Source organism: Colletotrichum siamense (assembly GCF_013390195.1).
Source record: "Colletotrichum siamense strain Cg363 chromosome Unknown KSG_Cg363_contig08, whole genome shotgun sequence".
NCBI classification, from domain to species: Eukaryota; Fungi; Ascomycota; class Sordariomycetes; order Glomerellales; family Glomerellaceae; genus Colletotrichum; species Colletotrichum siamense.
Genome location: NW_023501021.1, coordinates 2,020,198 through 2,047,057, shown reverse-complemented (window position 1 = coordinate 2,047,057; position 26,860 = coordinate 2,020,198). Strand labels below are relative to the sequence as shown.

Sequence of the window (26,860 nt, the reverse complement as noted above, 5' to 3'; positions counted from 1 at the left end):
AGGAGACGTTCTCCGCCAAAGGAAGTCCTTCTGTTGCCTAGTACAAGTTAGACAACATCTCTAGTGAGACCAGACTGCCATCAGCGAAGGGGGAAAACTGGAGAAGACTCATCGACGATCTCAATGAGGCATACACGCGGATACGACAGAGAACGACTGACCGTGATGGCAGACCACATGGAACAGAATAAGCCTCGCGATCCACTGAAGGAGTCATTCACCCAGTTTTCTTATCCACTTGTGGGAAACGGTTGTATGGCGGGAGCAACTACATGGCCATCGCGCGGTGCAATTATCAATCCAACAGCACGCGGTCCCTGTGCTAATACTCCTGTCCAAAAAGCCAAGTATATTGCCACGACTCTTTGAGTTCGTGCTAAGAGCTACCAAAGCATCAAACGCCATCAAAGTGTTGCGAACATAACCTTTGCTTTGACATGACTTCGACTTTATCACTGATAGTTATTTCCAATCATACATAGCCTGTCTTCGTAGCCGCATCTGCGACCTGACCGCAAACAAGGGCACCTCAACACATATCTTGGCATCTTAACTCCCGAGCCGTACCCGACGCCAGGATCGCGACCCCAGCCGCGCATTTGAATCTCTTGTCCAAAGTAGGCAGAGCTGAGTACGAGAAGAGAAAACTTGGCAATCGATCAACAGGAACGAGCTCGGTCTCGATCCACAACCAACGCGAAAGCCAACCACGAACCGCACAATGATGGTGCCTGCTGAACCCGGGGCCGAGCCTTCGCCTCGTTCCCAGCGCCAATCATGGTCATTCATGCTCAAGATACACACTTGGGTGGAGCGTCGTCGCTTACAAGCGTGGCCTTGTTTTCAAACGATCGGCATTGCATCAGGAACGGCTGTACCCACCCGGCATAGCCGCAGGAATCCTCCGCCGCAGAGGGCGGCTGCGACCGTCCCGCCGATCTGAATGTTTGCTCCCTTGCCTGGACCGTTCGTCAGAGTCTGTCAAGCTTCGTGGTTCGCGCATCCAGTCTTCGTTGATTTGGTTGATTAGTTTATGCCGCCATGTTCGACCGTCTAGGCAGCCGTTTAGTAGCCAAGATAGAATCGACGATCGGGCACTCCACACAATACATCAGACAAGGCAGTTGTTAAACGAGAGAATCATCAGTCTCTATTGAGCTAAAGCCAATTCGGGCGGGCAAATTATTACTATATACGTCTTGTGTAGTTGTAGTAGTGTGTAGGCAAAACGCAAAGACAGGCGTGAAAGCGAGCGACCTGTAGGCCTCCCCTTGCAAAATCGATCCATCCTCCATTCATCGTCATTTTCTTTTCCCGCTATGCATCAGGAAAGTACAAAGGAAAATTACTTTAATACCTCTCCCTTGATGTCCCCAAACAACAAATAGTTTCGTGTCTCGGAGAAATGAAGAAAGGGCAGTGTGTCCATCATCTGAGTGTTGTATGTGTATCTTCTCAGCAGGATGTTGTAGTACTTGTCTTGCGAAAAAGGGGGTATCATCATTCTAGTGTGTCCAGTCTTGGGCTCAAAAGCATGCGGCGTCAAAGATTGACTGCGGTGCGAAAGACAAAGGAAATCCTCCACATTTCCACTGATACGACTGGAAACTTCTTAATCCTCAAAGAAGTCATGGTCGTCAAAGTCGCCCGGGTGAGCATCCGAGTCGTAGCCGCTGGATCGCAGCATTGGCGGCGGAGGCGTCATGGGTTGGTGTTGGCTTGATGGACGATGAGCAGGCGGGCTCTTCATCAACACCGACGGTCCGTTGGTGACGGAAGGTCCCCGGGCGCGTGCTTGCAGTTGTTGCGGAGTATATCGGCGGCCAGTGGTCTGGAACGCCGTAGGTTGAGGCTCCTCCGTGTGCGCAGGAGGGGTCTGGCGAAGGCCAGATGCTGGGGGTGTGAGCAGTCCACCAAGAAGACCGTTATTGGCTGATGCCGAGGAGGTGGATCTGGATGGGGTATGATTGCTGTTGAAGGCAGAGCGAGAAGATGAAGGGCGAGCGGGTGCGCCAGCAGATCTGAAGGCGGGCGCCTGGGACTTGCGCCAATTACCCCAGGCGGCAGCCAAGGGGCCGACAGCCTGAGCAACCCGCGGCGTCGCAGCTTCCCTCAGAGATTGCGCAATGTTGGGCAAGTTGATGGCAGATCCGCCCTTCATGGCACGTTCACGCTCTTGTTCCTCCATCTGGAGGTTCGCCTTGAGACGGATGGCGGCGTCCTTAACAGCCTCCCTATCGAAGTCTTGTGCGGAAAGCGACAGGATGATGTCTTGTAGGTCGCCATGTCTGACAGCAAGAAGCTCGCGCAGCCAGGTGATCTCATCATCACGTTTGGTGATCTTGGCGGGGGCCTCGGGATCAAGCTTGTCGACGGTGGACTCGAGTTCCTCGATGCGCTGCTCGCGAGCCTGAAGCTGCTCTTGCAGGACCATGATAGATTCGCGAAGGGCCTGCGGCGAGATCTTCTCCGGCAGCTCCATGCCCCTGGACACAGCAGCGGGCGCGGCAACGGGTGCAGCAGCCTTGGGCTGAAGGGCAGCCAAAGTCTGAGTTGGCTCTACACCGGCTGACTTGGCCGCCTGAACAGCAGCACGGGCAGCCTCCCTGGCAATCTCGACCTTCTCCTCGAGATGAGCAATGCGGTCTTGCAGATGCTCAGTCTTGGAAGTAGAAAGGCTGAGACGCTCAAGCAGGTTCTGCTCCGTCTTCTGGGCGTCTTCGACGGCATTGTTAAGTTGTCGTTCCCAGCGAGCCTGGATATCCTCAACTTCGTTCTGGTGCTTGCGCTTGAGCTCCTCGATGGTTTGATTCTCGCTGGCCTGAGCAGCCTCGGCCATCATCTCGGATTGAGCCTTGGAAGTCTCCATATCCATGGTAAGCTGGTCATTGTCTGCGCGGAGCTTAGCGATCTGCTCCTCAAGCTCCTCACGAACGACATTGACATGGTGGTTGGCCTGGTCAATCTCGTGCTGCATCGCGACGCGAGTGCGTTGGACCTCGCTTGCGCCGGACTCTCTGGCCTCTTCAAACTCGCGTTGGTATCTCAGAGCGGACTGGTGCAGCTTGTGGTTCTCGGTCTTCATCTCACCAAGGATACCCTCAAGACGCTTGCACTCATTGACAGCACGCATGCCTTGGCGTTCGCCACTCTCCAGACGCTCAAGCTCGGTCTCAATGCGCTCGCGAGTGCGTGCCTCGGCTTGGAGCTTGGCATCGAGAACCTCTTGTCTGGCAACGAGGGCTTGCTCGCGCTTAGTGCGACGAGCATTCTCCTCAGTGACCTCGCGAGCTGCATGCGCCATGTCGTCTTGGAGGGCAACAAACCTGGCACGCCAGCTTTCTCTGACGCGCTCGTTCTCCTGCAGTTGAGTGCCGAGGGTATCAAGGAACTTCTGCAACTGCTTGTTCTCGTTAACGGTCTCGTTGAGGTCGATCTGCTGGCGGCGGGCGGTTTCAACGACGCGCTCAGCCTCGGATCTCCAGCGGTTGGCTTCGTGCGTAGAAGCCCGAAGCTCATCTTCCATCTGGTTGATCTTGTTCGTAAGCTCAGTCTGCGACTGGGTGGCACTCGTCTGCGCGGCCTCCATAAGCGCCATGCGCATTGTCTGGTTGGATGTGCTCTGCTCGAACGCTTTGATCTTGTGTTCGCGCTCTTCAACATCCTCACGGAGGCGGACCTCCTCCTCAGAGGCGATGCGAAGCAAGCGCTGGACCTCGGAAAGTCTATCTTCGGCGGTACGGCGGCCCTCAAGTTCTTGCTGGGCTCTCTCCTCCTGGTGCTTGAGCTTCTCCTCCAAGTCGTTGATGCGGTTGTCGAAAATGCTGCGATTCATGATTTCAATCTCAACACGAGACTCTGCTGCTTGCAGCTTGCGTTCAAGCTCGGATGCGAGATCTTGAGCGTCACGACGGTCGGCGACCTCCTTCTCAACTCTAGTCTGCTCGGCGTAAAGACGCTCCTCGAGGTCGATAACCTTAGCCTGAAGCTCGCTGAGCTTGTTGTTGACAGCCTCATCGGATTCGCGGTCAGCCGCAGGCAGCTGAGATGGGGTTGGCATGCGCTTCTCGACGGCTTCTTCGACAATGTTGCGGAGGTCCTCGCCACGGAAGTCCAGACGCATCGAAGCGCCAAACTGCTCTCTCATTTCTTCCAAAGCACGGAGGACGGCGGCACTGGTCTCGTCAGATGCGGGAATAGAGGCTGCGACAGGAGCCGCAGGAGTAGGAATGTTGCGCTGCTGGACTGCGAAAGCATCCAGTACGGCGGCACGGATGTGCTCCATACGTCTGTCGCGGCGCGGGCTCATAGAGCGACGAGGCACAGGCTCCTCATCCTCGTCGTCAGCATCACTGTGCTGAATCTCTGCCGAGACACTGCGACGAACAGAGGAAGACGCCCTGCGCGAACCGCCACGGAGGGACTGCTGGATAGAGAGCAGAACCTTCTCCATGGGAGCGAGGCGGGTAGCAAGAAGGTCGTTGACACGGTCATTGACACGGCCATCAAAGAATTGCACACGCTGCTCGAGCTTGGCCTGCTCCTCGTCGCTGAAAGCTCCTTCCCAGTCGCTCTGCTCAGCACTTCCGATGTTGAGGTTGGTAACGGGGGCATCGAAGGACTGAGCGCTCAGAGGAGGATCGATGAAAGGATCTTCAAGCTCTGTAGAAGGCAAAGCAGACTCGCCAGGGAGCCCGTGGTAAGAGCGGGTGGGGCTCGAGGTACCGCTGCGGTATTGTCCAGTGGCAGCGGGTTGCAGACGGTAGGGCGAAGTGTGGGTGACCTGGATGTTTCGGTGCGGACTGGCAGGCTGATACCTGAGATCGATGTTTGACCTGTTCACGCCCAAGGTAGGGTCGTTCTGGTTGAGGTGATCCATGATGGCATCGATCTCCTCAAAGGTGGGTTCACGGATCTCTCCGTCCTCAAGGGACTCGGTTTCCTCCTTTCCGTTGAAATTCAAAGCAGCGGCGGCCTGCGACTCGTCCAGGTATTCAGCGTCGGACACGACGTAGTCTTCAGGCACCTCAGACTCGTCTTGCTCAGGCTCAGGAGCTGGCGAGGGGGATGCGGCGAATCGAGAAGCCGCAAGACCCTTAGGCTTAGGCGGGCTGGCGAAACGGGAAGCACCCAATCCCTTGGCCTTCTTCGGCGGCGGTGTCGGTGCACGCGGCGAGGGCTCGCGGGGAGGCGAGGGGGCAGCGGCTTCAATACTGGGGACGAACGGCTCGATGGTGTCTTCTCTATCACGTTCGTCTTCATCCTCCTCTTCAGTCTCGGTCTCCTGTGTAGGAGCGCCCCAACCGCCACCGGGAATAAATGCCCTAGCAGTGGCAGAAAGCGACTTGTTGTGGCCCTTCTTGTAAGTGTCGATACCGAAAGGCCTGGCTTCGTTGAAGTTCTGCAGTTCGTCCTTGGAGTCAAACTCGAAGGGGGCCCAGTTCGATTGCTGCTGGTCAGGGGAAGTGTCCGAGGGGCTGGTAGCAGTGACAGCCTTGGAATCCGTGGGCTGCTCGGAAGCTCCAGTAGAAGACATGGTTGTGTCAGCTGGCGTAGGAGCCTGCTCGTCACGCTCAGAAGCCTCCAGTTCGTCTTTCTGGGAGACTGGCTGCAATGACTGATACGACGTGGGCTCAGGCGAAGGCTCTGCGAATTGAGGCACATCGTCTCCGTCTCCACGGGAAGCCTTCGCTCTCTTGGCACGAATATCATTGACCGGACGACCGTCAGCGTCTTCTGTCAGTCCATCCTCATTCGATGTCTTATTATCGCTGCTGCTGGGACGAACAATGGGGATAGCCTTGGACTTCTTAGCGGTCTTGCCAGTGTCGGAAAGGTTCAGATCAATGTTGCCAAAGATCGAGCCATGAGTCGCGTGGCTCTCGCTACCCGATGTAGGGCTGGCAAGAGAATCCGAAACATTTCCGAATGGTGTGAAGGCGGGCGCGTCTGGTCTGAACTTGGGACCAGAAAAGCTAAAGTCGCTCTGACCAGGTGAGAAGACAGGGGCAGCAGCATTAATCTTGGATGAAGTGGATCCTGCACCGAACGAGTTCGCCGAGGGCGAAGTGATGGACGGCGCAAAGGTGCCTGCTTGGAATACCGTGGGCTGGAAAGGCTGGAAGGCGTTGGTGTTGCCGCCGCCAAAGCTAAAGCTGGTCTTCGACTCGTGGCCGGGATTAAACTTGAACTCAGGAGCCTTGACATTGAGCTTAGAGAACGATGGCTTGCTAGCATGGCTGCCTCTTCTCTGCTGGCCAGAGCTGCTATTGTTCGATGCCACATCATTCCACGGGTTGCTCTGCGTGGAGAACGATCGCTGGTGCTGTTGCAGAAGCGTCGTGAGGTTGAAGTCTTGCACAGGCGTACCAAGGTTGCTGGGGTTTGTCTCAATTTCAGCGGCCTCGTCGATCCTCTGCGAGTCAACATCGTGCCAGCCAGAGAAGCTGTCAGTTCTCGGCCGGTTCTCATCGTGATGAGCAAAGAAATTTTGTGACAATGAGTGGCCACGGCTGTGAGGGCGCGGGTGGTGTAGGACTGGACCATTGCCGTCCTGCTTGGCAAATTGCTGAGGCTGGAAGTCTTGAGGTTGGAATTCCTGGGGAACGAACTCCTGAGGTTGAAACTGTTGAGGCTGGAAGGCCTGGGGAACGAATTCCTTGAAGTGAACAGATGGCTCTCTTGCGTGAGACATAGGGGGTTGCTCGTCTGGGATATGCGCGAATTGCTCAGCTGCAGACTCGGCGTTATGGGGGCTGTAGTCAACGTGCTCCAATTCGTTCCGCATCTGTTCCTCGAGATGGTACTCGGCCTCGTCAATCTCGGCCTGGAGATCATCGCTGTTCCTTTGCGCCGCCTCAGACGACTTCGGGGGCTCCTCGACGGCCTCCTCTTCTTCTTCATCTTCTCGCACTTCTTGCAGACGAGGCGACGCTCTGGCAGGCTGTTGTTGCTGCTGCATGAATTGATGGGGCAACATCGGGTATTGCAAAGACTGGTGTCTCTGGTGCGCATTGAACGCAGGGCTACCTGTTGGCGCAAAGCCCTCCGGAGTAAAGGGAGAAACAGGAGATAGGATTCCATTGAGCAATGACGGCGAGTCGGTTCTGTGCTGGCCCCAACCGAGGGGTGACGGCTGGTTGCCAAGCTGGAAAGGCGAGTGTCCCATGGGAACCGAGATGGACTGTCGGGCGTTGTACTTGGCCGGATGACTGCCAAATCCGACAGGTGAAGCAATGCTGGGGCTATGAGTATGCGACGCGCGTCCGGGCATGAACTGCGATGGGAACGGGAAGCCTGCATGGTTGCTTGATGCCGACGATGTCGGAAGCGGCGGAGAGAATGGCAAAGGTGGGTATTGCGCAGAAGCCTGTCGGCTGGGCTGCGATGCGGCCGGCGAAATCGAGGGTGCCGGTGGCTCGTCGTCTCCGAAGGACACTCCGAGAGCTCGCAATTTGGCTTCGTTGAGCTCATTGACATAGTTTTTCCAAGCGTTCAAATCAGGCAATGTGACCTTATACATACGCTCCGCACGCTCTCGTGCCATGTCTTCGAAGGAGGGCCATCCGTCTCGACTTTGAGAATATCCGGTCGGTTCTTGGTATGTGCCCTCCGCTGCGTCCAAATCAAAGCCGCTGATGTCGTATCCAAGCTCTTGCCATTCTCTGAACATTCCTTCAACTTCAGTCTGGTTGAGAGGCCGAGGGGCTTGGCCAGGGCGTCCACGTTCGTCGTCTCTGGGAAGAAGAACCATAATATTCTTGCCCTTCCACGGAACCTTCTTCTTCACTCGGGGAGTCATAGTCGGCTCTTTGAAATTTACCCTCGCAGATGCGCTCCTCTTTGGCGTGATGGGCGTCTTCGTTGAGTCGCCGGTGGCCGCACTGGCGGCCCTCCGGGGGGTCGTGGGAACATGAAGATCTGGGTGTTCGGTGGCCATGTCGGCCTTGGAGAGTTCGGGGCTCTCCATATTTGCGTTTGGTGATTTTGCTTGTGGTGTCACGTCACCCGGCTTGAGGGTCTCGGCGCTGGACCGGGTACGGGGGTGTCGGGGTGCCAAATGCGGGTCGCGGGCGGCGCGACGTGTGTTGGCTTTCGGTGTTCGCAAAGACTCCTTGTCTCGCCACGCAGCTTCGTCTGCGGATCCTGAGCCGCTCAATGAAGAGTGCTCACTACCGTCGCTAAACCAGTGGCGGCTCTCCGAATTTTCGCCTGCGGTGTGCTGGCGAATCCAATCCTCCGTCAATCGTCGCGGTTGCCGTCGGGCGCGATTCGCAAGGACTTGGGCTGCGCTAAGATACGGTTCGGCGTCGTTGCCGTCTAGGTCTGCCGCGTCGTCGTCGGAGTTCTCTCCAAGAGTCAAATTTGGAGGCGGACGAAGAAAAGGGGTATCAATCGCAAGATGGTGGAGTATTGGCGAACCGTCGGATTCGTCCTCGTCGCTGTCGAAGCTCTGGTCTCGAAGATTCCTCGTTTCCTCGGTGGAATAAGGCGAGCCCCAACTTGCAGTCACGTACTCTTCTTCTGGTTGGTTGTTCCGCAAAATATCCCTGGCCCGGTCGGGAAGCCTAGGGGCAGGGAGCGGAGGCAGAACGGGGGAGGACCCGAGGTCCTCGCCGTCGGCGGCAGTAGATGTGGACGAAAGAGCAGGAGACGTCGGAGGTGATGGCCGACGAGGTCCAAAGCCGTCCTGTGCAGAAGCAGCAGGAGGAGGGATGGTCGGTTCCTGTTGAGGAGACGTCTTCGTGGGACTCTGTGCGGATGGAGAAGAGAGGTCAATGTGGCGTTCTTGTCGCGCGATGAAGGTAGGTACGTGTCGGGCCAGGAATGCTGGCAATGTTGCAGATGACTTACCACGGTGAGATCAGCGCAGACGATTGAGTCGTCTGCAGCCAAGTCTCTGTTTTCGCGTCGAGGACCCTTTGTTCAACAGCCCTCTCTCGTTCGTGACAGCACGCACTCACAAAAAGCAGGCCGCGAGAAAAAGAGCGAACGGACGATGCTGTCGAGGTGTTGTTGACAGGAATAAGGGGGTGGAGGAGAGGGAAGGCCCGTGTAATTTGAGATGGGGACTCGCTCTGTGTATATTTGGGGCCCGGCGGTTTTTTTGGTCGCGACGCGTATTTTTTTGGGCGGGTGTGGCAGAAAAAAAAAAAGACAGCCCAGCAGGAATAAGGTATTATTTGCACAGGTTGCGCGCCCCGGTTCAGGGATCACAGGACGGGGGTTCGTTGCAGAAATGAACTGGGGAAAATTATCGAATAAGGAGCGACATAAAGGCGGAAGCAGAAAGACGGCGGCGGCGATTCGTAGGTACCGGACGCATCGGGATCACAGCTCGATAGCTTGACGATGTGAGGAAGAGATGTGATCTGGATGTTTTGACAGGGCGTCGGAGGGGGGAAAGAAGACAGAGGAGGGAAGAAGGAGGACGGGACGTTCTAGTGTGACGCGAGGTGTCGGGAAGGAGGTGAAAAGAAAGTGAGAGGACTGGATGGGCCGGGGGAGGTTGAGGTAAGGCGATGCAGCCAGAGGCAAGGTCAAGGTCCAGGTTCAGGGCAAGGTAAGGCGAAAGGCAAGGACGGACAACGGGAAGCTACCTCGTGCTTGGAGATGGGTGCCAAGTGGTGGTTGAGAGTTGCGTTGACTCGAGGTATTTGGCAGGCAGAAACTCGTGGCAGGATACATGCACAGACAGACAGCGAGCCGGGGACCAGACGATTTTAGGCAAGGTACAGGTACCGGCACGGGTAGCGTACAGGAACGGTGCAGGTAGGTAAACCGCAGTTGATATCCGTTGAGGCAAAGAACACCTAGCATCATCATTGAAGCTAGGTAGGCAGGCAGCATTTGCAGCACCTCTTTCATCATCTTTCAAGACTCCAAACAGAGAGCCAGCGGAGCACAAAACAGACCCGTCAATTTACACAGGCCGCAGTCCCATAGAAGCAGCACATCAGGCACGCAATGATGGGATGGGACACGATGGGCCTGGACGTGGGATTCCTTGGACCGCTCTCGTGGGGCCAGTACCAGTGGCACGAAGAGATTGGCCGCTGTCATCTGCACATGCACAAACGCCGGGATCTCCTTCTGCTGGAAGCAGCGATCAACCACCACTCGAGAGACTCGGCATCCAGGTGCATCCAGACACAGGACAGCTGGCACTAATCACTTGCACGAATGACGAGAGGACCTTCCGTCTTCCTCTGTCCCAAATCCACAACGAATTTTGGGGAGACGGAGCGAACGAACGAACGGGGGACCCTGCCTGCCTTCCTTCCACACTTTCCAATGGGATGGACTGGGGCAAGGCCAAAAGCCAGGGACAGGCCGGCAAAAAGGACGCCAACGGCACAGGTGCAGTGAGCGGCCCATGTTTGTTTTAATGAGCATCCCCGCTAAGGCCACGGGACCGAGCCCGCACGAAGCCAATCTCGTCTGGCTAGGCCGATGAGGAGTACTTTCTTCGGAGGTGTCTTACCAGCGAACAGCATGTACTTACTATCAACCCGGCCCGTCCCCCCCGGACTCACCTCCCTCCTTTTGCATCACTCTCCAGCCGTGGGTGATTTCCGCCGGATGAAAGCCCCGCTGCTTGAATTCCTAGACGACATCGTATTTGCCAATGGCTCGATTGACGGCCCGCGATGCTGGATATTTTCACGTGTTGAGCTCTCTCCTCCGACTGCACGTGTGCAAAGCAGCTAAATATTTCTGCTTCACTGCTACACCATACTGGATAATGGATCCGAGCCACACTGACACTTGCCATTGTCGTCGTCTCGACCTGCCTGATCCTGAAGTGGGCTTCAACCTTCCACCTGCCCCAGTGGCCCAGACGGCGCTGCTGTCACGGACTTTGTGGCTTGCTGCAGGAGAGGAGCGCAGCTTGCATGCGTTTGATAGCTAGACGGGTCCCCTTTTCTGCCGATGCTTTGCATGATGACAGGCAATAGTCCCCTCCGCGGGCTGCATTTGGATGGATTCAATCCTCTCGAAGGGTCTTTGCAGCACAATTGTAGAGCCGCATGGAGTAGAGCAGTCGCAGACACAAGGGTGGTCCTCTGATAACTCGACGCCAAAAAATACCGTCATCAAGATCTTTCTCGGAACTTTGGACGTGTCATCCAACTTGGAACATGCAGGACATCGTATCCAATGTGTGCATGCCGGTTTGAATTGGCGGTCCAAGAGAAGACCCATCTTCAGCTGATGGCCATTTCATCCAGTCTCCCACACAGAAGAATACCCGTATCCGAACTTCAACCTATCCATAGCAAAACATGCAGGAGCAAATAGTTCAAACCATTTGTCAATTGGGATGTTTGTTTCAATCCGAGACATTGTCTTTTTTACAGCGAGGCAGGAGAAATAAACGCGATTCAGATAGACAGAACGCGTCGAGAAAAAAGACACCAAAACCGGGGCCGAGAGGGAGCTTGGGGCAAAAACATTCCAGCACCGAAAACAACGTTGTTCCTGGAGTTTGGCAATGTTAGATTGTTTAGTTCATGTGGCTCGTGTGGCTCATTCATTTGGGACTCTTGCAGGTGCTTCCCGGTTCATGTAGGTTTGCTTAAATGAAGCCGGCCGGCACGCGGCAAACTCATCCAAATGTCCGTTTGGCTGTCCGCTGCCAGCTTCCATGCGGATTGCAATTACATCTCGTTTGCTTTACAACCGACCACTTTTCATCTACAAAGATGAGGTTCGGCCCATCTTGAAAAGTGAGGCGTTGAAGTATCATCAGTCTCCATTTCCTCCCTGACCCTGCTGCTCCACATGTTAGTCCGGTCGAGTCTTGGTCAACCGCCTTCTAGAGATACCCACTCGAGTGAAGGCATTCCCACATCTCGACCATCTCATATCAACGCATGAGATTTGGGTCTTCATAGTATAGACCTTGAATTCATCTCCAGATACATTATTCATCGTGAAAAGCTTCACACCCGCCAGACGGACAACCACCGGATATCAACCTCACTCTTCTTTCTTAGAGAGCCAAAACGCCGAACCCCAGCCCTAGTCGAGCAACTCAAAACCCACCCCTCTTATCTGTTGTTTTCACCCTCACTGCTTCCTCCTTGGCACGCTGAAAACTCTCGAGCCAGGCAGCCTTCCCATATACACATGCCGTACGACGTCCGGCCAAACCGCATCATACATTGTCATAGAAAAAATCGGCTCATCCCACAAAGAACCTCTCAGGGATCGCAGAAGATGTCAAAGTTGCCATCCGATCCCGCAAACACTGGGTCGCCAAAGCTCTGCTTCGACGTTGAGTCAATGGCAGACCTGCATTCAGCTACGGCCAGATGTCAGCCACCGAATCGCAAAACCTCCAATCACATTACACCAGAACACTTACTAGCTTGCTCGTCACACTTGGAAACGTCGAATTTTGTCGCCGCGTTGTTAGCCGCTTGGGAGCATTTGTTCTTTTGGTTGTCGCACGACCTGCCCGCCGCGGTTGCAAAGTCCGGCTGTGATTGACCGTTAGCACACCACCCTTCCAGGTTCTGCTCTCAGCCGAGGAAACTCACGAAAGTGTCGCCGTCAACTTCAAATGGTCGGCTCGGGTCATTTGACTTGGTGATCTGTAGCAGCGCCCCGTCAGTCAAGAATCCTTCCATCCTTCTTCCCAATACTGATCCTGATCCTGAAACCGAGCTCGCGCCACACGAAGCCACCAAAGCCTCGCTGCCAACAAACCTCGAGCCTCGTTGACCAGACACCATGGGAGAAAAGAAGAAAAGACGTACCGCTGAAGCCGCGACACCGCCCAGGTTCCCTGTGAACGTCTGCAAGTTCTGTGTCGCCTGCCTCGGCAACAGGCCCATCTTCCAGCCCATCTGCAATTCCTCGTGGATGTCGAGCGCCCTCGCGCCGGCGCCGGCGCCCGAGAGCACAAGCACCACCGCCGAGAGTACGTGTGCTGATATCGTCCGCATCGTGGAGGTTCGTTGTGGTCTTCGTCGTTATCACGAGGATTGAATTATGCAATGATATGCTGCGGGGTAAACCGTAAAAAAAGAAACCTTCGAGGTCTCGGTCGAGCGTTCGTCGCCTGTCACCGGCGCATCGATCGGGGTAAGAATGGCCTCGGGTGGATTACGAATAGAATCGGTTGGTATCGAGGCTCAACCTCTTTCGCGATGCGTCGTCAACGAGCGCGGTTGGTAACTGTCGGAAGTGATGGTTGAACGAAGGAATCGGCGCCGCCAGCACTCAATTGGCACAGAGCAAAAGCAAAGAGGTCGAAGACGCGAGAGCGTTGGAAGGTCATTAAACTCTCTTTTGCTCCTTAGCTAACGTCGACTAATGTTCGGGGGGAGGGAAGGGAAGGGAAGCGAGCAGGACACAGACGCACAAGCAGGGCGGGCGGGTAAGAAGAAGACGAAGAAGCACCGCATGGAATCTGAAACGTCGAGATCCCAAGCGCCCACAAAAAGCTGGGATGCAACACCACCACCGCAACCCGAAACACCACTGAGACTGGAATAATATTATGACGGTCGGGCCCGTCCACGTGATGTTGGGTGCGCTCGCGCTGCACGCTCTTTGCCCAGACGGGATGGCTGCCCGGATGGACGATCCTGCCGCGGCCACGGTTCATCAGATGGCAGGTTGGAGTGACGGACGATCAATACTGGGGATGAATGTTGGATGACGGAGGGAATAGAGTTTGGGTAAGGGATCGGGTGAACTCTCTCTTATTGCCCCTCCGCAAGTTGAGTTGAGGTTTTGTCACTGTCATTTCATTTGGATGCACGTCACTTGCGCAATTCACGATAGAAGAGTGCTTTGATCCCATAATGTTGGCGGTCCTAGTATTAAAGTTGTATCTGAACGTACATCCAAGCCTGTGAACCCAGTAGATTTTGTTCATCAGACTTGCCGTCAATGTGTTTTTTGTCCAATTTTTCTGCTAGGGTGATTGCATGTCTTGATATGCGACTCGACTGAAACCCAGTCGGCGACGATTTGACAATGATCATCCCAAGCCCATCTGCGACAATAAGAAGGGGGAGGACTCTCTGCTCTATTTACATAAGTCTATCCATTAATCCTTAGACTCTGCGATATGCAACCATGCCTGCCGTGGTAACAATAGTTGATTCGGTCCGAAACTCCGTGTAGCCGGTCTTAAAAGTAGAAAAAAGCTGTGCCGGCCGTAACGTATGGGGGTGTAAGAATAATCATCGAAGGTTTGTGCCTTTTGTTGGCTAAGGACCGTGGGGAATCAACGCTTTCTGCCGCAAGAAACAACAATCATCAAATGCTTGACTAACGCACGCCGGTTTAGAAGTTGGACGACGCGTTGACCTGGCTTGGTGCGTGGTAGCTCTCGAGGGTCGACTGGAAAGGCGTGCGGCCGGTGGAGCCCTGGGCGCTGCCGACCTCGACCTTGGCCTCGTTGCCGTACTGGTTGTTGTATTCCATCAGGCCGTCGTTCTCCTCCGCCTGCTTCTTCTTGCCCCAGATTCTCCAGGCAACGAAACCCAGAGCGCCGAGAACGATGGCACCACCGACACCAACAACGACACCAATAACGGTATTGCGGGTTTGTGATGACATGCCGGAAGAAGAGGAGCCAGAGTTAGACTCGTTAAGTCCAGGTGTGCTGGTGACGGTCGACTCGGAAGTGAAGGAAGTGGCAACGCCAGCAGAGTTGGTCGTTGTGATGACGGTCCTGATGGTGGAGGTAACAGGCTGAGCGGTGGTAGTGGGAGTAGAGGAAGCAGCCTCGCCGCTCGCGGTATCCGAGTTTCCGGCAGCAGATGTAGTGCTGGTCTTCAAAGTCGTGGATTCAGCTGAGGCAGCCGGGGTGGTCGTCGTGGCAGCGGGAGTGGTCGCGCTGGGAGTAGCGGCCGGGGTGGTCGTGGTTCTGGCGGCGGAAGGAGTGGTTGTGGTAGCAGCAGCGGCTGATGTGGTTGTAGCTGCGGCAGCAGATGTTGTCGTCGTCGCGGCGGCGGCGGAAGTTGTGGTCTCGGCAGCAGCAGAGGTGCCTCCTGACTGTCTCCTCAGAAGTCCATCGCGAGCTTCCTCCTTGTGGAAGTTGAACCACGAGGCCTGGGCCACAGAGGCGGCCATGAGGACCTGGAGAACCAGAGTAGGCTGCATTTTGAGGTGAGGTTCGGTGAGAATTCAAAGGGTGTGGTGAGATTCGCGGTGTCGGGGATGGTTATATCCCGTTAGATATTCGCCCGATTTCCAAGTCCCGTCACGTTCGTTAAATGGTCCGGGTGTTGGTTGATCGACTGCCTAAATGCCCAACACGACTATGCTGGGACTAGAGACAACTCGTGGCAAAGATGAGTCGACTGGAATTTCGGAAAGTTCTTGCCCTGAGCCGGTGGGTACGAAAATAGGAGACCGGCACGGACGGGTTCGCGGAGAATTTGTAGGGTTGTAGGCGAGTGACTCGAGAACCTTGGCGGAAGCGACCGAGAGGTTAAGGGTAATAATGGATCGTTGGGTGAAGTTAATGTCGACGGTAATTCAAGGAAAACGAGAGGAAGAGGCCAAGAGGGGACGCAATAGGAAAAGTAGCGAGTGAATGGATTTTTATCGAATGGTGAGGGTTGAGAAGGGACGTGTGGGAACGAGCGGGAAGAGCAGAAAAACAAGACTCGTATTCAATGAAGAAGAGGGTGGTCTGTGGCCTAGGACTGGTCTGTGGTCACTGGTCAGGAGCAGGCGCAGGAGCTGGTGCAGGTGCCGGTGCCAAGCAGGAAGAGCAAGCGCAAGGTGGGAGGGCAGAACGGAACAGGGATGGCCGGGGGACCTAGACGGGGAGGGTCTTTTCTCTCCGTCGCACTGTCCGTGTGGTGGCTTGGAGGACGTCTCTCTGCCAGTCACCGGGCAGTCTGGAGTCTCTCTGGGCCGTCAATCAAAGGGAAACCCATGGAACATGGCCCAAAGACACCCACTACGTTGCACAGGGAGAGGGCGAGAGGCGGGGGATGGTGCAAGGGACAACGTGGTGGCGGCCAAAAAGCGACAGTACGTACCGCCTCACTCGCGAGAGTGACGAGATGCCTGAGGGGCCAGGCTGCGATCATCTCAGATTTGTCGGTTTCCTGCGGAATGACGGTTGCTCATTGGTTGCAGTGTGGAACCCTTGGCCCGTCACTGCGCGGTGGCACACACCAGGATCGAAGCTGCAGCCAATCAGCGCAGGACTGCGCGCAGGACAATTTGTGGCTCCACTTTGACACCCACAGTGCATCCGGTGCGTGGTTTGTGGTTTGGTGGTGGTGTACTCGTGGCTGTCCAAAGTGTCTCTGCCCACCCACTTGGGCAGTCAACACCATACCTCAGTCGAGTGTCGGCAACTCCTGGCTTCTGGCACGCACTGTTTTCCACCCTCGCAGGGCTGCTGTTCCCACCGAAAGTGTGGCCGAGACTCTGAGGGCAGCCCAGCGGAAAACGTTAGCAAAGAGCCCAACTGTCAGCGACATTTAGCGGCCAGGTGGTTGGTAAACGCCCCTTCTAGGCCTTCTGGATCGCCAGAGCAGCGGTTCCAGGCTCCTGCTCGCCTGCATCGCCTGTCTGCACAGCAGACTTGCATTACTGCTGCGCTGCTGCTGCTCCTGCTGCTGCGGCGCATTCCTCCTTCAACAGCAGTGTCAGTTGGCGCTGGCATCGCATCGTTCTCTTCCTGCAGGCACGAGATGCAACAAGCCAACGTTAGATCGCGCCAGTTCTTTCATTACCAGACAATGGAACCAAAAATAACACCATCATCATCAGTCGGCCCGGCTGTCGGTATACATACACTATTTTACTACTTACCTACTCGTCGGCCGGCGCCGTTGACAAGACTCCCAGTTGGTCGCCGTTGCAGTAGCAGCACCTGCACCCAACAGGGTAAGAAGCCAGGGGAACCTTCATTGCAGCAAAGGCGTCGGCGATGCATGGCGATGGCGATGGCGATGGCGATACGCTAACCGCCCAAGCTTTTGCTTCTGTCTTGCATCTTCGTCGCCTTGCGACCGAAAAGGGAAGGGAATCGCGATCGTCCTCGTCCCGCTTCGCGATTCGCCCGCAGACCGGTGCAAACTCTGTCTGTCATGCCATCCACGTCGAGAGTCAAGCATTGCATGCGCAGCAGTCCATCCATCACCACCAAGCAACCCGAGCAGAGCATTACCAATACCGTGTGACGGCGTAAACACCAACCCGAAGCCCTTCAATGGCCCGTCAGCAAACACAACGGACCACTTCCACTTCCACTTCCACTGGACCCCGGCCGGCCAGCGCAACGCCAATGCAACATGCCTGCTCTGGGCCGATCTCTGTCTCTATTTTCGGCACCGACCCGTCACTCTTGGCCCCGTCCTCACCTCCACACCTGGCCCAGCAGAACCCGGCGCCATTCCCTTCAGGGTCTTCCAAGACATCTCCACCGTCCCGGGGGGCCCTCTTGCATTCGTCATTCCTGCCCGCCCCGACGAGAAATCCGGATTCCACACTTCTTCCAGAACTCGGCAATCCTCGGTCGCTCGCCATCTACCGCCTCCCTTTTCGCTGGAGAGAACGGCGATACAGCCTAATACGTGAGGGGTCCTATTGACAGCGGATCAGGGTCCTGAGAACCTACCAAGAAACACAACCACATGTCACTATGTCATGCACATCCATCTCCAGTGTCGAGCATCGCCTCAACGGGCACCCAAGCATTCGCCTTCAGCAGCGGCCGACGTCACTTCCATGCTCGCCATGTTTTATGCTTCACCGATGGTATTGAAGCCTGCACCATGATGCTATCGTCGGGCAGCTTATCGAGTCTAGCAATGCACCAGTGCCACTTGTGGCGGGAGGCTCTCGGATGTCGGCTTGGCCTGATCTGCCATGTTCCTCGGCTCACCAAACGCCTTTCCGTGCGTCATTGCTCGAGCGGGCACCGAATTCCAGATGAACCTCTCGACACCGACTTTTCCAAGCAGCAAAAACCTTGTGTCAAGAAAACATTGTTTCGCCCAGCTTTGCCATCAGGGCATCCTATGTTGGGGAGCCGAATATCTCCGCCTAAAACTCGTCTTTGTCATGGGTTCCTCCTCTTCCCACATCCCGGGAATACATACTCAATGGCTCTCCATAGACTTGGTGGGACGTAATCCGTTCAACAGGGACCGCCTGCAGCTGTGCAACCGGAGGAGCCGCTGGCTTCCGACGCCCGGACATCTGCACCGGGCACCCGCCTAGCCACCGCACGATTGCCAATGTTAAAACTTCCATCCCGGGTCAGTGGGCTTTTGGTTCCAAATATCCTCGAGAGCGCACCTGAAATCAGCTGGCTGCGAAACTCAAGCCAAAATAAACTTGATTACGATGAGAGGTTTTAAGCTTAATATTGAGTCTAGGCAGTGTCGGGAAAGGCCGCCCAATTGGCCTGCCACCATGAGCATCTATCGTTAACAGCACCGCCGACGGCACTTTGCACACCAGCCACGTCCAGAGTCCATGCCGTGGACTTGCTTCCTACTTTTGCAAAGACGCCAACTCCCGAGACGTCTGTTGCCGGCTTCCCGCTTATGGCATATGACGCTATATAGTCCTGCAAGACCTCTGCAATCGTCACGTTGAGAGAACGGCTGTCCATCTGTGCTCCATAAGCACCATTGTAGAAGGTGTACTTGAGGTCGTCTCCATGCAAGGATGGCGGGACACCAAAGATGTAAGCCAAGCTTTCATTCCCAAAGGCTCGGCGTAGGAAAAGTGTGTTGCAAACGATACGGGTCTCGGCCATCAAGAGAGTACCGCGACCCAAATCGTCGATGTACGGTTGGGTGCCATCAAATACAGGAGGATAGAGAACCTCGGCAATGTGCTCGACCAACGACACATTGAAGCTTGGGAAGAGCTTACTGATGAGTCTTCGAAAAGCGAAGCCGTCGGTGACACTCGGATCAGTGAAGATTAATCCTTCGTTGGCGTTGTGGCTGAACATCACATCAACATCTCGATCGAGTTGACCACGGGCGAAGAGAGTTGCCTGATGAGAAGGCACGTAGCCATGGTCGATGACGGGGTTGTAAGTGAACTGGCCATACGGCAATTGCGCCACTTGTTGACTGTTGGCAGTTATGAGTGCTGACGATGGCAGCTTCCGGGCTTCGGCAAGCGTTGAGACGTTCAGCAACGCGAGAAACGTCTGGAGATTCTCCTCTTGTTGACTCGCATCCACGTGGGGGAAGAAAGCGGGCGATTGTATGACGGCCCTGCGAAATGGGGGGGATGTCCCTTTGCTGCCCCCGTACGCCTTAGAAGGACGGTATCAGCCGTGGTTCTCCGGCAAGACCTCACTTGTGCAAGGTTATTGGCGACTTTACCGTGATGTGATGCATCAGAGAGCCGCCGCCTGTGGACTCGCCCATGACGGTAACCTTCTTTGGATCGCCTCCAAACTTGGCAATGTGTTTCTGTACCCAGTCCAAAGCAAGCCTTTGATCCAGCAGCCCGACATTAGCAGCGCCGTCTGATTGTATCGTGGGCCCGGCTGACCAGCCAAAGGCTCCCAGGCGGTAGTTTATCGCAACGAAGACCAGACCATCGGGTTCAAAGGCTGTCGCCTGTGCCAGGAGACCAGCAGGACCTCCGAACTGGTCTTTACTACCAGTCGTGTATCCGCCACCATGGACCCAGACGAGTACCGGTACTCCCGAGCCCGAGATGTTCGTGGATCGATGTTGTTCAAAGGCAGACTTTGGGACCACGACATCAAGAACAAGGCAGTCCTCGTTTGTTCTCGGGCCTGGCTGACGGACGGGCGTCGTCGAGGCGTTCGCAGACTGCTGTTCTCTGAAAGCAGACGAGTTGAACGCGAGCCATTGGGTGACGTTTGTCACGAAGGCGATGGCTTCCGATAACTATGCCGGCGAACTCTGGGGACACACGCGTCCCGATGCGCCGGTTTCGACTACGGTACGATTCGTGGCCGGTGGTTCCGGCGCGCGGAAGTGGAGGTTGTCGACTGGTGGTGCGGCGTACCGGATGTTTGAAAAGCTGTAGAAGCCTCCAGTTTGCTGTTGGCCGGCGACGTTCTTCTGAGTCAGACGCTCGCTTTACTTCCGAATGGCTCCTGTGAGCATCTTGACTTACGTTGTCGAAGGACGCTTGGTGAAGCTGGTATCCAAGATCGACGATGGGAAGATCAGGGGAGCCGGAAACAACTTGGGTCCCAAGTATAGAGCTCAGGACAGAGATTGTGATCAGACGCATTTTTTGGAGGCTACTAGGAGCACGAAGTATCTTTTCCGTTGTCTGAACAGATGCTGGAGGTCACCTCCTCCGAGAGACTTTATATCTTTGGCATCGTGATGCCGAAGACAGTTACACCCCTCGTATGGGATTGAAGGCCAGAACGGATTTCGGGCACGGGATTTGCATATTTGGGCTCAATTTTGATTCCGCCCTCGTTGAGAACTCTGGCTAGAAGTAACGTAGTCATCTATACGATCACGCAATTAGGACATGAACAGTTGAAGTTGCTGGTTCAAACAGTATTCTATTAATTTGTACCCAATTTTGAGCCGGCTCGCATTCGCATGGCTCGGATTCGTATGTCGCAAGAGCTCGTCTTGCTCTTCTTTAAGCAAAATCAATGGTGAAGACCGGCATTGGGATATCAAAGCGACTTAATGGGGATTGAAAATTTTGCTTCATCGGCCATCTTGCGGCTTCAAATTTCTTCAGAGGCTGCCGGGTGCTGATCACTTAGCAAGCCGACTTCGCTCTGCTGAGGACCTTTGATATCTCCCTTACGACGGAGCTGATGCTCCTGTGTAATGTGATTCTGGTAGAGATCGACAGACCGTACGTTTGAATTGTTTTCCCTTTTGAGTTACCTTTGCTGTTTTAGAGCGTTTGCCGTAACCAAAGTCCCTTCGCTTGTGTACGGATACTGCATGTCTCTTCGCCAGCGACCTGCCTAAAATGCAATGTCCTGGTCGTCCAATGCCAGCCACCCGAGCGACTGTACGCGGTTTCAAAGATAACGTAAACGCTTCATAGGTACGTCAGTAACAAAAAGTCTCCAAATCGCCCGATACCATCGATTATTCCCTACAGCCAAGACACACCAGTTCCACCATATTGGCTTTACAGATCCGCCCAAACATAGTTCCCCCACACAGGATCATCATGAGTTCGGAGTCCTCCACTTTCACGGTGCACACGTCGCTACTCTTCGATTCCAAGACCAAGTCGTTCGTTAAAAACACCTCAATCGTCGTCGACAAGGCCCAGGGCATCATCGCCGATATTTACAAGAGGAAAGATGACGAGGAAATCAGTGTAAGGCCGGGCGACATCGACCTTCGCGGAAAGGTCATCATGCCAGGATTTGTCGACGCCCACGCGCACGTCTTCTTGCATCCCTACGAGTGAGCAAACAATGAAAGTCACCCGCAGAAATTGGGCCTCAACATCTGACGCTCACTCAGCGAGGCCTCCTCAACCATCCAGGAACGCGACGAGAGTATTGTTGAACGAGTGGTCCGCGCCACCAACCACCTCCGCCTCGCGCTCCTGTCCGGCTTCACCACCTACCGCGATCTAGGGACAGAGGGCATGCGTTCGTTCGACGCGAACCTCCGCGACTGCGTCAACCGTGGCCTGGTGCCCGGCCCGCGGCTGTTCGTCGCCACGGAGTGCCTCGCGAGCACCGGGTCTTACGAGGTCCGCCACGAGAACGTGATGGCGACGATGCCGCGCATCGCGGACGTGTGCGACGGGGTTGCGGAGGTCAGGCGGGCGGTCCGGCGGCGTGTGGGAGACGGCGCCGACGTGATCAAGTTCTACGCCGACTACCGGCGGAAGATTATGCGGTTCCCGCCTCCGCTGGTTCCACCGCGAGACGCGCCCCCGTTCATCATGACGGGCCTCAACCCGGCCGTGACGATGTTCAGCCAGGAGGAGATGGACGCCATTGTGGAGGAGGCCAGGCTGGCTGATTTGCCGGTGGCTGCGCACACGACCGTGACTAAGAGCGCTCTGATGGCTATCAAGGCGGGGGTCGACTCGATTGAACACTGCAACGAAGGAAACGACCAGGTTCTCCGCGAGATGCGTCGTCAGGGTACCATATATGTGCCGACGCTTTCGGTGATAAAGAAGTCTGCGGATGGTCCGTACTTTGAAGATTGTCTCAGGAGAGTCAAGAAGGCATATGATCTAGGAGTACGTCTCGCTGTCGGCGGAGACACTGGTGGTCCGATCCCTCATGGAGCAGGTGCTCTGGAGATGGAGCTCATGATAATAGCGGGACTGCCTGTCGTGGATGTCTTGGAAGCATGCATGGTCGGAGGCTGGGAAAGTTGTGGCAAGGAGAAGAGCGGCTTCCTGTTCGGAGCCATTGCCAAAGGCTACAGGGCAGACATCATCGCCTTGGCTGCAGACCCCAGAGAAGATGCCGGCGCTCTGCGCAAGGTCGATTTTGTGATGAAGGACGGCAGAGTGTGGAAGCAGGACGGACATCCCGTCGGCTTTGTCGCAGAACCCCCAAGAGTCACGACTCACCCGGTGACCGATGGCTCCGACTGGGTTCATGTCTGAATGCCGTCATACATTTATACAGCCCGCGAGTTTTCCTGTGAGGTAGCTTATAGCAGCGGCTGTTCACGCAGCGTAACCCATCACCGAACCATATACGAGGTTTCAATGCAACCAAATAACCAGTAAGGATGCGTTGTGATCCTCGGCACTTGCACCAACTGGCGGTCTTGCCTCGAACATGCAAATCAACACAATGTTTCGTAGAAGTCAGCCGGAAGTTCTCATTAGTGCCAGCCCCCATGTGACCGTTTAATGCATCTTGGTCGCATTGCATTGTCGGATCCGCTTTCCGTCGACGTCTTCGCCCTGCCGGAACTATGTACGTCAAATAGTTGCATTCGCTACATTAGCACCAACAGATCTCCGCACGGTTGCCCGCAGGCTTAGCCGGTGAAGCTGCAAAAAAGCTTGTTCTGTCTAGCTTACAACGCCGTTTGGTACGGCGACTTGCAGGATTGGACTGTGCGGAAAGTTCGCATGTCCCACGGGCATCGGACGATCGTTTCGTATGCGAAGTTAACGACACCTGTTCTTCCGGAAATCCTTTGAAGTGAGCCTTCTGGAAGGTGTCATGGGGAAGAGGGGGGCTGATACTCATATGCAGTTCGCGAGCAGGTGGTTAGTAAGTTGCATGCATGGAAGGATGCCACCGCCACTGGATAGGCGCAGATGCCGTTTCTTTTTGCATAACTTGGAGTAAACGCAGGCAAACTATCGCTGCTTTTGCATTCTGGATGAACAACTCCATCACACAAAAGGTCGCTCTTTTCGGTATCGATCATCTCAAGGGCCCTCGCCCGACAAAGTGAGGCCGGCGGCATATATGGCGTCCGAAGGCTGCCCACTCTCCTCGTTGTTGTGACGGCCAATGCAAAGGCTCGACGCTCTTTTACGCCCCCCAAGAAGATCCCGCGACGGCAATCACGAATGTGGCTGTCAATACTTTCCTTCGCCTTTCTGGCCATTGGGCTGTTCATTGACGGCATTTCAGGTCGCCTTCATGTCATCGATAAGAGACAGTATCAGGATGTCGTCAGCTGGGACGAGCAGTCGCTCTTCGTCAATGGAGAGCGGGCGATGATATTTTCTGGAGAGATACATCCGTTTCGCATACCTGTTCCAGGTCTGTACCTGGATGTATTCCAGAAAGTCAGGGCTCTCGGCCTCAACACCGTTTCTTTCTACGTTGATTGGGCACTTCTGGAGGGGAAGGAGGGAAACATCGTCACAGACGGCATATTCGATCTCCAGCCATTCTTCGATGCTGCGACGGAGGCTGGCGTCTTTCTCATCGCGCGGCCTGGACCATACATCAACGCCGAGGTCTCTGGCGGCGGATTCCCCGGGTGGTTATCAAGGCTGCGCGCTCGCCTGCGGACGAGTGATCCTGAGTTTCTCTCTGCCACAGATTACTACATGGAAACAATTTGCGCAATCATCGCTGATAATCAAATCACGAACGGAGGACCGGTCATCCTTTTCCAGCCGGAGAATGAGTACACCAACTTCGAAAAGGGGCGATCTCCCGACGGGGAATACTTTCAGTATGTCATTGATCAGGCCCGGAAGGCCGGTATCGTGGTTCCCATGATTAGCAACGACGCCAGGCCTGAAGGCCACAACGCACCTGACACGGGTGTGGGCGCTGCTGATATTTACGGCTATGACGGATACCCTTTAGGGTTCGACTGTGGTAATCCAGACGTATGGCCGGCTAACAAGCTTCCAACCAACTATCGTCGACTGCATCTCTCACAAAGCCCCAGTACTCCGAACTCCATCCTGGAGTTTCAGGGCGGTTCTTTCGATCCGTGGGGCGGTCATGGTTTCGAAAACTGCGCCGCACTCACCAACCACGAGTTTGAGCGGGTATTCTACAAGAACAACCTGGCGGCGGGCGTGTCCATCTTTAACGTATACATGCTCTTTGGTGGAACGAATTGGGGCAACCTGGGCCACCCAGGAGGTTATACTTCATACGACTATGGCGCCGCTATCAAGGAGGATAGAAGCGTCGCTAGGGAGAAGTATTCGGAGTTGAAGCTTGAAGCACAATTCTTGAAGGTCTCGCCATCGTACCTGACAGCAAAGCCAGTGAATAGGACTTCGTGGGCACTCAGTGGTAACCCAAGGATACTCATGACGTGGCTGCGTCAACATGATGGGCCATCGTACTTCGTGGTTCGCCACAGAAATTACTCCAGCCTGGACACGTCATACTACTTCCCGATATTGCAGACCTCAAGGGGGCCGGTTCGCCCTGGGTTTATTGGTAACAAGCTCCGGCTTGGTCCGCGGGATTCAAAAGTTCACGTGGCCGATTACCCTGTTGGCGACTGGACCTTGCTTTACTGTACTGCCGAAATCTTCACTTGGCAAAAGTTCGAGAACAGTACTATTCTAATGGTGTATGGGGGACCCGACGAATGGCACGAGATGGCTATCATGGACACATTTGAACACCCGACATTTCAAGAGGGATACGATATCCATTTCAGATACTTCAAAGGTAGCTTGGTTCTGAAGTGGAAGACTTCAGAGCAGCGACGGGTTGTCACGGTTGGTGATCTATGGATCTACATTTTGGGTCAGTATCTATGATTCAGAGCTATTCTTGATGGCACAGCCGCTAATATCTTCCAGATCGCAACTCAGCGTATAACTACTGGGTAGCCGACCAACCGGCCGAGGACGGCTCTTCCTATGGTACAACTATCATGAATCCTGTATCGCTCATCGTCAACGGAGGATACCTCATCCGGTCCGTCTGGTTCGAAGAAGAAATGCTCAAGATCCAAGGCGATTTCAACCAAACCACCGAACTGGAGATCATTGGTGTCAACGTCACTACGCTCACTACGCTGGAGATCAATGACAGGCAAACGGATTTTACCACGAATAAGCTTGGTAACATGCTCGCAAGACCATCGCTATCGGATGCCACACCCGTCGTGCCGGAGTTGGCTGCACTCAGGTGGTATTACACGGACTCGCTCCCTGAAGTTGTCGCAGAATACGACGACTCTGCTTGGATACGCGCAGACCACGATTCGTCCAACAACACGGCTGCTAACCTTACGACCCCAGTGTCTCTCTTTGCTTCGGATTATGGCTTCCACAGCGGTACCATCATATATCGAGGCTATTTTGTTGCGAATGGCACCGAGAACCTGTTCAATGTGACTACCCAGGGTGGTTCAGGTTTTGCAAGCTCCGTCTGGCTTAACGATACGTTCCTCGGCTCTTTCACGAATGGGCCTGACGCCTCGGGCGACAATACTGCAAGCTACCCCATCACAAACCTCACAGCAGAAGCCACACACATTCTCACCATTCTAGTCGACACTATGGGTCTAGAAGAGAACTTCATAATTGCGACGGATATGATGAAAACACCGCGCGGCATCTTGGACTACAACTTGACTTCACCCTCCGGCTCCATAACAAACATCACAACTTGGAAACTCACGGGAAACTTGGGTGGCGAAAACTACCACGAGAAGTTCTGGGGGCCCTTGAACGAGGGCGGTCTCTATTTTGAGCGGCAAGGATACCATCTCCCCTTCCCATCTGAGCTGTCTGAACTAGGGTCGCCGTTCGACGGCACCACCTCTCCGGGAGTTTCATTCTACGGCACAAGACTGATCCTAGATCTTCCATGGAAGGACCTCGATATCCCACTTTCCTTCGTCTTTGACGACATCTCCGACTCGGACGGAGCTTATCGCGCCATTCTATACGTTAACGGGTTCCAGTACGGGAAATACGTCAGCAACATTGGCCCGCAGACAAGATTTCCCGTTCCTGAAGGCGTCTTGAACTACAATGGTGACAACTGGATCGGGCTTGGTGTCTGGGCTTTGGAAGAGGGTGGAGCGAAAATCAACAACTTTCGTCTCGAGGTTGATGGTACTGCCATCACGACTGGCCGGTATCCAGTTGAATTCCAACCTGGCCCCGAGTGGTCGCAACGTGAGGAAGCGTATTAATTTCAGAGCTGTCGATAGATACCCAGTATTGCCTTGCAGTAGATATTTGAAAGCAGTAATATGGATCAATGCTCTCAGGTCTGTCCCGACCCTGAGACATGACAAGCCTGCTAATCACTTTCGCGTGGACGAACCCTCTCCCCACGTGTCATCGTTCGGCAGCTGCTACAGCCGCCAAAGACACAGAGTGACCTCGGAAACTCATCCTCTAACCTCCCCGGCCTTCTCACCTTGTCATGATGCACAGATCGCCAGTCGAAGAGCCAAGAGCAACCAAAGGACATGCCTTGCCGACAGACATATTGTCT

At 54.9% G+C, this 26,860-nt stretch overlaps 6 protein-coding genes across 6 annotated transcripts; 2 read left to right on the top strand and 4 right to left on the bottom strand.

Annotated features, from left to right (window-relative positions):
• Positions 1-1,612: 1,612 nt before the first annotated feature.
• On the bottom strand, positions 1,613-10,774 carry CGCS363_v012135 (uncharacterized protein; the record flags this gene model as incomplete). The annotated part of the gene is made up of 2 exons (XM_036643984.1): positions 1,613-8,689; positions 10,766-10,774. The coding sequence occupies 2 exons, from the start codon at positions 10,772-10,774 to the stop codon at positions 1,613-1,615; spliced, it is 7,086 nt and encodes a 2,361-aa protein (XP_036490924.1).
• Positions 10,775-12,206: 1,432 nt separating this feature from the next.
• On the bottom strand, positions 12,207-12,953 carry CGCS363_v012134 (uncharacterized protein; the record flags this gene model as incomplete). The annotated part of the gene is made up of 4 exons (XM_036643983.1): positions 12,207-12,307; positions 12,371-12,485; positions 12,546-12,599; positions 12,765-12,953. 4 exons carry the CDS (start codon positions 12,951-12,953, stop codon positions 12,207-12,209), a joined length of 459 nt encoding a protein of 152 aa, XP_036490925.1.
• A 1,351-nt stretch (positions 12,954-14,304) lies between these two features.
• Positions 14,305-15,126, bottom strand: CGCS363_v012133 (uncharacterized protein; the record flags this gene model as incomplete). The annotated part of the gene is made up of 1 exon (XM_036643982.1): positions 14,305-15,126. The coding sequence occupies one exon, from the start codon at positions 15,124-15,126 to the stop codon at positions 14,305-14,307; it is 822 nt and encodes a 273-aa protein (XP_036490930.1).
• Positions 15,127-18,367: 3,241 nt separating this feature from the next.
• patB-2 (Carboxylesterase patB) lies at positions 18,368-20,229 on the bottom strand (the record flags this gene model as incomplete). The annotated part of the gene is made up of 4 exons (XM_036643981.1): positions 18,368-19,270; positions 19,341-19,867; positions 19,937-20,054; positions 20,110-20,229. The coding sequence occupies 4 exons, from the start codon at positions 20,227-20,229 to the stop codon at positions 18,368-18,370; spliced, it is 1,668 nt and encodes a 555-aa protein (XP_036490931.1).
• Positions 20,230-21,150: 921 nt separating this feature from the next.
• CGCS363_v012131 (Uncharacterized protein) lies at positions 21,151-22,563 on the top strand (the record flags this gene model as incomplete). The annotated part of the gene is made up of 2 exons (XM_036643980.1): positions 21,151-21,392; positions 21,453-22,563. 2 exons carry the CDS (start codon positions 21,151-21,153, stop codon positions 22,561-22,563), a joined length of 1,353 nt encoding a protein of 450 aa, XP_036490928.1.
• Positions 22,564-23,490: 927 nt separating this feature from the next.
• lacA-0 (putative beta-galactosidase A) lies at positions 23,491-26,552 on the top strand (the record flags this gene model as incomplete). The annotated part of the gene is made up of 2 exons (XM_036643979.1): positions 23,491-25,150; positions 25,207-26,552. 2 exons carry the CDS (start codon positions 23,491-23,493, stop codon positions 26,550-26,552), a joined length of 3,006 nt encoding a protein of 1,001 aa, XP_036490929.1.
• Positions 26,553-26,860: the final 308 nt, after the last annotated feature.